The 10169-nt window shown below is 37.1% G+C and overlaps 1 protein-coding gene across 1 annotated transcript in view; it reads left to right on the top strand.

Moving 5' to 3' along the window:
• The first annotated feature begins 2074 nt into the window (after window positions 1-2074).
• The window catches only part of LOC135476870 (cytochrome P450 3A29-like), a 30789-nt gene continuing 22694 nt past the window's right edge, over window positions 2075-10169 (top strand). The window contains exons 1-2 of the mRNA XM_064757013.1: window positions 2075-2192; window positions 2533-2631. Of these exons, the coding sequence (XP_064613083.1) occupies window positions 2075-2192; window positions 2533-2631 (217 nt within the window). The remainder of the gene's footprint in view (window positions 2193-2532; window positions 2632-10169) is intronic.

Below are 10169 nucleotides of genomic sequence, written 5' to 3'. Positions count from 1 at the left end.
ATAAAGCATGCTATTTTCCAGTACTGGGATGACAAACTTCTAAGCTGTTACTATTTACATGCCACAATTGTACATGAAGCATGCTATTTTCCAGTACTGGGATGACAAACTTCTAAGCTGTTACTATTTATATGCCACAACTGAGCATGAAGTATGCTATTTTCCAGTACTGGGATGACAAAATTCTAAGCTGTTACTACTTATATGCCACAATTGTACATAAAGCATGCTATTTTCCAGTACTGGGATGGCAAACTTCTAAGCTGTTATTACTTACATGCCACAACTGAGCATGAAGTATGCTATTTTCCAGCACTGGGATGACAAACTTCTAAGCTGTTACTATTTATCTGCCACAATTGTACATAAAGCATGCTATTTTCCAGTACTGGGATGACAGACTTCTAAGCTGTTACTATTTACATGCCACAATTGTACATGAAGCATGCTATTTTCCAGTACTGGGATGACAAACTTCTAAGCTGTTACTATTTATATGCCACAACTGAACATGAAGTATGCTATTTTCCAGTACTGGGATGACAAAATTCTAAGCTGTTACTACTTATATGCCACAATTGTACATAAAGCATGCTATTTTCCAGTACTGGGATGACAAAACTTCTAAGCTGTTAATACTTATATGCCACAATTGTACATAAAGCATGCAATTTTCCAGTATTGGGATGACAAACTTCTAAGCTGTTACTACATATATGCCACAATTGTACATAAAGCATGCTATTTTCCAGTACTGGGATGACAAACGTCTAAGCTGTTACTATTTACATGCCACAATTGTACATGAAGTATGCTATTTTCCAGTACTGGGATGACAAACTTCTAAGCTGTTATTACTTACATGCCACAACTGAGCATGAAGTATGCTATTTTCCAGCACTGGGATGACAAACTTCTAAGCTGTTACTATTTATCTGCCACCATTGTACATGAAGCATGCTATTTTCCAGTACTGGGATGACAAAATTCTAAGCTGTTACTATTTACATGCCACAATTGTACATGAAGCATGCTATTTTCCAGTACTGGGATGACAAACTTCTAAGCTGTTACTATTTATATGCCACAACTGAGCATGAAGTATGCTATTTTCCAGCACTGGGATGACAAACTTCTAAGCTGTTACTACTTATATGCCACATTTGTACATAAAGCATGCTATTTTCCAGTACTGGGATGACAAACTTCTAAGCTGTTATTACTTACATGCCACAACTGAGCATGAAGTATGCTATTTTCCAGCACTGGGATGACAAACTTCTAAGCTGTTACTATTTATCTGCCACAATTGTACATAAAGCATGCTATTTTCCAGTACTGGGATGACAAACTTCTAAGCTGTTACTATTTACATGCCACAATTGTACATGAAGCATGCTATTTTCCAGTTCTGGGATGACAAACTTCTAAGCTGTTACTATTTATACGCCACAATTGTACATAAAGCATGCTATTTTCCAGTACTGGAATGACAAACTTCTAAGCTGTTACTATTTATATGCCACAATTTTACATGAAGCATGCTATTTTCCAGCACTGGGATGACAAACTTCTCAGCTGTTACTATTTATATGCCACAATTGTACATAGAGCATGCTATTTTCCAGTACTGGAATGACAAACTTCTAAGCTGTTACTATCTATATGCCACAATTGTACATAAAGCATGCTATTTCCAGTACTGGGATGACAAACTTCTAAGCCGTTACTATTTATATGACACAATTGTACATGAAGCATGCTATTTTCCAGTACTGGGATGACAAACTTCTAAGCCGTTACTATTTATATGCCACAATTGTACATGAAGCATGCTATTTTCCAGTACTATAATGACAAACTTCTAAGCTGTTACTATTTATATGCCACAATTGTACATAGAGCATGCTATTTTCCAGTACTGGGATGACAAACTTCTAAGCTGTTACTACTTATATGCCACAATTGTACATAAAGCATGCTATTTTCCAGTACTGGGATGACAAACTTCTAAGCTGTTACTACTTATATGCCACAATTGTACATGCTATTGTACATGATTGCACAATTGTACATGAAGCATGCTATTTTCCAGTACTGGGATGACAAACTTGCCATAGGAGCTGAGAAGTGGGCCAGACAGTGTACTTATGGAAACAACGAAGAAGCGAAATTGTATCGACACATTCCTTGTAAGAGTTGCAATTTATACATAAAAAGTCAGGCAAATAAGCAAACAGAAAGAGCTTACTTGAAATAACAGTAAATAATGATGATGATGATGACGACGACGACGACGACGACGATGATGATGACGATGATGACGACAACGATAATAATGTTGAATAATTCCTCCATTTAAACAGGGCAGAACACAAAATATCTCTTAATTGAACTGTTCTTGACGAAGCAGACTTTGCTGGATGCCGAGCCGTTATATCAGGTCTAAATGAACACAATAGGTGTCAGTTGAATTGACAATCCTTGTTTCATTCACTAATCATCGTTTTCACCGTTTTCATTGTTTTCCAGCGTATTATTATCCAGTCGGTCAGAATGCAGGCTTTGATGGCAGAGGATGGAAAACTATCTTCTGGGCATGGGACAGAGAAAAAGAGTTTTACAAACTGGGTGAGAAAGTTCCAGGAACCGGTCCATCTCTTACTGTTTCAATCTAAGTGCTTAATAAATAAATTGCAATTAACATTACGCTTTTTAACCTAATTCATCTTGCTTATATGTAGGTGTACCATGTAAGCTTTCATATCATCTTCTTAGCTGTATCACGTAAGGTCTTGTATCATCCTGCTTAGCTGTGTCATGTAAGGCCTGATGATGTCACCTGGCCTAGCTGTGCGATTTAAGGTCTTATATCCTCTTGGTAAGCTGCGTCATGTAAAGTTTAAGGTGTACTTGCTTAGCTGTGTCATGTAAGATCTTGTGTCATCTTGCTTAACTGTGTTAAGTAAGGTCTTGTGTCATCCTGCTTAGCTGTGTCATGTAAGGTCTTATGATGTCACCTGGCCTAGCTGTGCGATTTAAGGTGTTGTGTCATCTTGCTTAGCTGTGCCATGTAAGGCTTTATGTCTTCCTTAGCTGTGTCATGTAAGGTCTTGTGTCATCTTACTTAACTGTGTCAAGTAAGGTCTTGTGTCATCTTGCTTAGCTGTACCATGTAAGGTCTTATGTCTTGTTTAGCTGTGTCATGTAAGGTCTTGTGTCATCTTGCTTAACTGTGTCAAGTAAGGTCTTGTGTCATCTTGCTTAGCTGTACCATGTAAGGTCTTATGTCTTGCTTAGCTGTGTCATGTAAGGTCTTGTGTCATCCTGCTTAGCTGTGTCATGTAAGGTCTTATGATGTCACTTGGCCTAGCTGTGCGATTTAAGGTGTTGTGTCATCTTGCTTAACTGTGCCATGTAAGGCTTTATGTCTTGCTTAGCTGTCTTGTGTACATCTTGCTTAGCTGTACCATGTAAGGTCTTATGTCTTGCTTCGCTGTACCACGTAAGGTCTTATGTCTTGCTTCGCTGTACCACGTAAGGTCTTATGTCTTGCTTACATGTGTTAGATAAAGGCTACTTTCCATAGACTAATATGATATGTATATCCGTTCGTGACATGTGAGAAAGCTCTATTAAATTCCCAAACGTAGATGGTTCACTTCTGCCGTTTTCCTCCACCCATAAAAATCATCATCATCGTCAGTGGAAAAAATCTTGAATATGGCATTAAAAAAACAAAAATAAAATCCATTTTCATTGACAATGGTGTCACCGGTTACGCGTGATGATTTGCCATTGATCACGCTATGGTGATCATACAAGTTGAAGTTTTCGATGATTGATGTATGATTGCCCACACCATGCCAATAAGATATATTTTTAGTTTTCAAAGAAAATTCAAAATGTAGTCTAAATTTTAACATTCCTCTAAATACAATTTTTCAACTCAAAGTATATTTTTCAGCTTTTGCCTCGGTTTGCCTGAAATATTGCCGACTTAACCCAAACCATTCATTCATTCAATTTTTCAGTTATCATTTATTTTTCATTTATTGTTATATCACAAAGTTTTGTTTATGTTTTTTTTTCAGGAGATTGGCGCGGCGTCTCAGATGATTGGATGTGGCTACGCTAAGTGCAGGAACACAAAACCCAGAGAGTATTACATCTGCAATTATATGCCACAGTAAGAAAACTTACACACGCTTTAGTGCTGATCCTGTCCAAGACGTGCACAATCATGCGTAACAATACAAAACGGCCCTTGTTATCCCAAGGCACAGATAACTTAAGGGTGTGTACACTAAACCTACGATACGGTATCGTGAACAACGATGTCATATTGAAGCATTGTTGTTTTCGCAAGCACCATATATCGTGTAGTGTATACCACATCATGATGTACCCATAATGGCATCACGATACTTTTTAAATCGTGCATGGTGTTAACGATAGATTCACGACAGAAACAAAAAATGTCGGTTTGATTTTTTTGACTGCGAAAGGAGCCACGGTGAGTATATATTCATCGCAGACAATATAGCTCCTCTGGCGTATACACACCTCTCGATAAAGCTATCCACCAATAAAGCAATACCACTTCGATGGCCTAATGGTTAGAACGTTGAGCCGCCTCGAAGTCGGGAGATTGTATTTAACGAGCTTGTTTTTAACTAATTGCTTTAACCTTAAAACCAGCAGTATAATAATATCTCTGGTCTTACTCTCTGTGCTGTTGTCTTCTTTATTATATGTTGTCTTATATTCTTGACTACTGACGCCCAAAGAGACTAATGACTTGTACACTCAAAAAGTTAATTTGTTAATTGTCACAGAAAGTCTGTTGTCTGAGTGAAGCTAGAATGTATTCTGCTATTGCAGCAGATTTTTCTGCTAAATATAACATATATATTGTGTTATTTCAACCTAAATATTCTATTAGACTAACACGATATTATGTGGAATATGACACTGTTTTATGCTATAATACAGTAATAGAATACTAAAGGACTAATGGTATCCAAACAACAGTTGTCGCTGGCCGAGAGAAGGACTCGCGCCAGGACAATCAGTAAGTCCTTGAATAGTGACGTCATAAAAGTTAAAATTTGCTACACAACGTTAGAACTTATTTTTACACCCTGGAAACTAATATAAATGTGAAAAAATGCATCTTCCAGTACCAAGCACCATTAAAACATTGCGAAGAGGTTTGAAAGTTTAATTAGAAATGGTTTGCGGCATACGATCCACACGATATAAACGAGGACGTCCAAGTCCTTCAACGATGAGGTCCAAAAATGAACTTGAACCGGCTCACTTTTACAGTTTTATGAATATGTACACATACCTACCACAACCGTTTAAATATGTTGCATTATAGTCCTCCAAGCTAAATAAACTTATTCATTCATACGGCAGTTTATAACAAGTCAAACCCTTATAATTACGTCTGTTGTAAACCATGTAGAAGTTATTTTTAATGTAGGAAATTGGAGTATCTTTTTTAAGAAATGGGGTCTCCGTGGCAAGGTGGTTAGTGTGCTAGTGGAGCATAATGATCCGGGAGGCTCTCACTAACGCGATCGGTGTGAGTTCAAGTCTAGCTCATGCTGGATTCCGAGCTCTATGGCCGTACGTGCGGAGGCCCTTCAGTAACCTGCAGGTGGTCGTGGGTTTCTCCCCGGGCTCCTCCGATTTCCTCCTACTATAATGCTACCTGCCGTTGAATAAATAAAATATTCGGCGTAAAACTCCAATCAAATAAATAAATTCAACAGTCTTAAAGTATGTTTATGATTCAGTATAGTCTGGCAAGCTAAACAAACTTATTCATTCATTCGGTGGTGTACTTATAGCCAAATGTCAGTGTGAAATAACAAGTCAAAACGTTATAATTACGTGTCATGTAAACCAGCTAGAAGTTATAAGTCACTTTTGCATTGAAATCGGCGTATCTTCTTTCAAACAGACGGCAAAGTTCAGCACGTCCATATGTAGAAGGTCCTTCCTGCAAGTATTGTCCAGATAACTGCGTTGATAATCTTTGTGGTAAGTTTGGTAAATTATTTCTACAGATTGCTTTCAATTGTAGGCTTACTTAAGTTCGACAATAAATGCTTTTTCCACACTTTAAGGACTGAAAAAGTCAAATCAGTACAAAGACCTTTGGAAACTGTATCTGTAAAATATATTTATATATATATATATTTATCACCGAGTTAAATACAGTCAAATGTTTTAATTATATGGTGGGCTTTACGGACCATATTGATAATGTCAATCGCCAGGGGCGTCATATATCAGTTGCTAGTGACGTCATATATCGATTATGTTCAGTTCCGAATAAAAGTCATGTGAAGTGTTTTCGTCTAATTTTAAATACCATTTTTAGAAAAAAGTTTCTGTCACGTCATTGACGATATGCATTATCAATATGGTTTTGTAAAGGTGTGTCATGCAGATTAAAAAAATCAAAAGGCCGGTTTTGGACAGAAAAATAACCCATTTTTACATGGTGTTATTTTAAATTATCAGGGACATTATCAAAGTTCCCTACCTCCTGACGACTTAATATACAATATACATTTGAATCCATCTTACCTGGAATATTTGTAACAGTATGTGTCTTTAATGCTTTAAAACAACTTCACAATCATTCATTTCTATGGTTTAACGATGAAAAATGTTTTTCCTTTTGAATATCGCCATTTCCACCTGAGATACATGTACACATTACACGATTCATCTACTTTTTTTACAAGAATCACACCGAACGGCAAGATGCAAAACGGAACGACTTCCTGTTTTCTATCAATTTCTTGCCTGGAAAATATGGATTGAAAATACAACTTGCTTTGTCTCATAGGATTTACATATTTGCGATTTAAAGTAACTCATGACTGTTGAAATTTGTAAATTCTGCGCCAACCTTAGAATTTCATATTTATTTTTTGTAAATCAATAGCTTCCGTCATCTCGTAAAGAGATAAAGAAGTTATTCATTGAAGAGATACTAAGGGAATAATGTATTATTTATTTATTTATTTATCTCATTTGTGTTTTACGCCGTACTCAAGAATATTTCACTTATACGACGGTGGTCAGCATTATGGTGGGTGGAAACTGGACAAAGCCCGGCAGAAACCCACAACCATCCGCAGGTTGATGACATACCAATAACGTATTAAAATGCTTATGTTATGTCCATGTCTTAACATTAGTAAGCAATTCTTCATCTAGCGATTCTTTACGCCCAAGTCCAGTTTCAATACTCATCAGTGATTATTCGTCATTCAACGTGGTTTTTTGAAATGCATTAAACTGTAAGGACGAAATTCAGGAAAAAAGATCATCCAATAATTTTTAACTATTTTATATATAAGATTGAATATCATAAGTATTTCTCGTGCTTCATGTTTTCCATTAGATTGCAAGGGCGTGTTTTGCATGAACGGTGGTAAACTGGCAATTGATAAATGCACCTGCACGTGCAGACTTGGTTTTACTGGCAAAAATTGCTCCACAAGTAAGTCAACCGGATTATTTTGTATACTCAGTATGCTGTATTTAATTTAACATAATACATATGTTACTTCCTGCTTCAAGGATTTACCTCCCTTGATGGTATGAATCTATCTTTTCAGAAAATTTTAATGATTCAAAAATTGTTTTAAGAAACAAGAAATTTTACAAGCGAATCATTCACACTTGATCACTGACACCAGTACGTCCAAGGACTAGCAACATTGTACCGTTGAACTAATACCTACCGTCAACGGGGAGTAATCCCTCATGGAAACCCAAACACAGCAGGTTTACATCAGACTGACCAGCGTTTACTGTCTAAATAATAATAATAATAAATAAAAAAGTAATAAAAAATAATAATAATAAAGCTAAATGTAATCCGAGTATATGCATACCGCCATGTCTCAGTTGTCTTATTTTGGCCAATCATATGGCCTCAGTTTTCATTCTTCCGGACAATAACTCGAGTCGACTGATTCCTGTTCTGAGTACTTGAGCCCAACCCATTTAATTTACTCTGGAACATTATAGAGCTCAGGGCTATCGGTGGTAACCCACTGACACAATGGCTGCATGATGTTGCGTGAAAGACACATAATTTAGTAACGTTGATACTCTTTGTAATATTAGTTTGTTTGGCATTATGAGCACCATCTTTATTTTATGTCAAATACTTTCGCTATCCGCACAGTAGTTACTTTTGCTTTGTTTTCCTCTATTTGGGCCTCCGTGGCTCCGTTGGTTAGCGCGCTAGCGCAGTATAATGACCCAGGAGCCTCTCACCAATGCGGTCGTTGTGAGTTCAAGTCCAGATCATGCTGGCTTCGTCTCCGGCTATACGTGGGAAGGTCTGGCACCAACCAGCGGATGGTCGTGAATTTCTCCCGGGCCCTGACCGATTTCCTCTCACCATAAAGCTGATCGCCGTCGTATAAGTGAAATATTCTTGAGTATGGCTTAAAACACCAAATAAATAAATAAATAAAGTTTTATTATTAAGATCAAATAAGCATGTGTAATAATATTCACCGTAATGATCATTGTATTTACAGAGGAATAGTCCGACCCTCGACATGGAGACATCCAGAACAGATTCACAGTGAGTAATTTACGTATAAAACCATGTATTTAGGTTTAATTAGTATCTTTTGTGTTTTTAGTATTTTAATGAATGAAATGTCTCACGCATTAGTTTATTTTAGTTCTATAAAAGTTTGCCCTAACACAGGATATTAAAACAGGAGTTAAAATGATATTCGTTAGCTTAACTAATTTATTTCTTTGATTGGGGCCTAATGCCATCGTCAAGATTCTCAAGTATTTTCTGTTATCTTTTTTGTTTCTTTTTCTTTCAGAGAATACATCATCTTCCAAAAGGACTAAGCTTTCTGCTTCGTAACAATGTGCTTCATGCAATGTCCTGTGCATTACCTTTCTCACCTCGTCAAATAAAGCGCAAACCGCATGGTAACTCATATGTAGTTTTGTTAAGCATAAATGACGTGATAGACGCCATGTCTGAAGTTCTTATCTCTTGGAGTAGAAGTCTACCACCACCATAGAACTTGGGAAGGTCTGCAGCAACCTACTGATGGCCGTGCGTTCCCCCGGACTCAGTACGGTTTCCCCCCAAAATAATGCTGGTCGCATTAAGTGAAATATTCTCGAGTACGGCATAAAACACCATCCAAATAAAGAAATACTGCCATCATCATCGGGGGATACATAGAGGATATTGCACAGTGAAGGTTGAATATCACACATATTTTTAGAGTGAGAGGTGAGAAAAATATTTATGATATTCAACCTTCACTGTACAATATTCTATTTATTATTTATATTTTGGCAATATCGGGATTTTGAACAAGTTTAAGATGTGTTTTTGCTGTACGCCGTCGCAGACTTGTGTATATAGCGTGACGTCGCCATGACGTGTCTTGTTGCGTGACGTAATAAATGTTAATGTTGACAGAACTTGCATTATAACGTCATTCTGCTATGCCGGACTGGAATGTCATAAAACAAAATGTGAGGTCATGGCGTCGGGATGTGTAATAGAAAAGTGATATTTAACTATAGCCAGGGAGACATCACTTTTATCAGTGAAGGAAGTCCTGACATTTCACTTTTATATAAATAATAAATTAATATATTCTAAATTCGCGCCAATGAAGTACCTTTGTCGAGGCCAGTGAAAATAGTACACGACTGGAAAGGAGACAAGGATTCACTCTAGGTACTGGAAGTATCGTCCATCAGTCCGTCAGTCCGTCAGTCCAGATAATATCAGTTTTACGGATTTTTTTGCACTGGTGTTTCACTTCGTACTCAAGTGTATAGCTTTAACGAACGTAAGCCTCCGATTATAGGGGTCGTTTGTTCATCGTGTCGAATTAGATCGCCACGTTGTATATATGAACAGTTGCAATCAGTTGCGCAACTGAGATACATATTTTGTTATCGACAACTTATATTCTAGCATGATACACGATTTGAATACTGATTTCACTTAATCGCCTGGAACAGACTTTTCGTCTTTCCAAGATCACTGAAAAGTCTTAACTGTTTCTCTTTGCCACGATTCCGTCCTATTTTCGCATTTTAAATACTTTTTTACTCCTTTATTAGTGTGTATT

This window comes from Liolophura sinensis, chromosome 10, assembly GCF_032854445.1.
Source record: "Liolophura sinensis isolate JHLJ2023 chromosome 10, CUHK_Ljap_v2, whole genome shotgun sequence".
NCBI classification, from domain to species: domain Eukaryota; kingdom Metazoa; phylum Mollusca; class Polyplacophora; order Chitonida; family Chitonidae; genus Liolophura; species Liolophura sinensis.
Note: the sequence above shows the minus strand (reverse complement) of the source record. Positions and strands in the feature narration are given on the sequence as shown.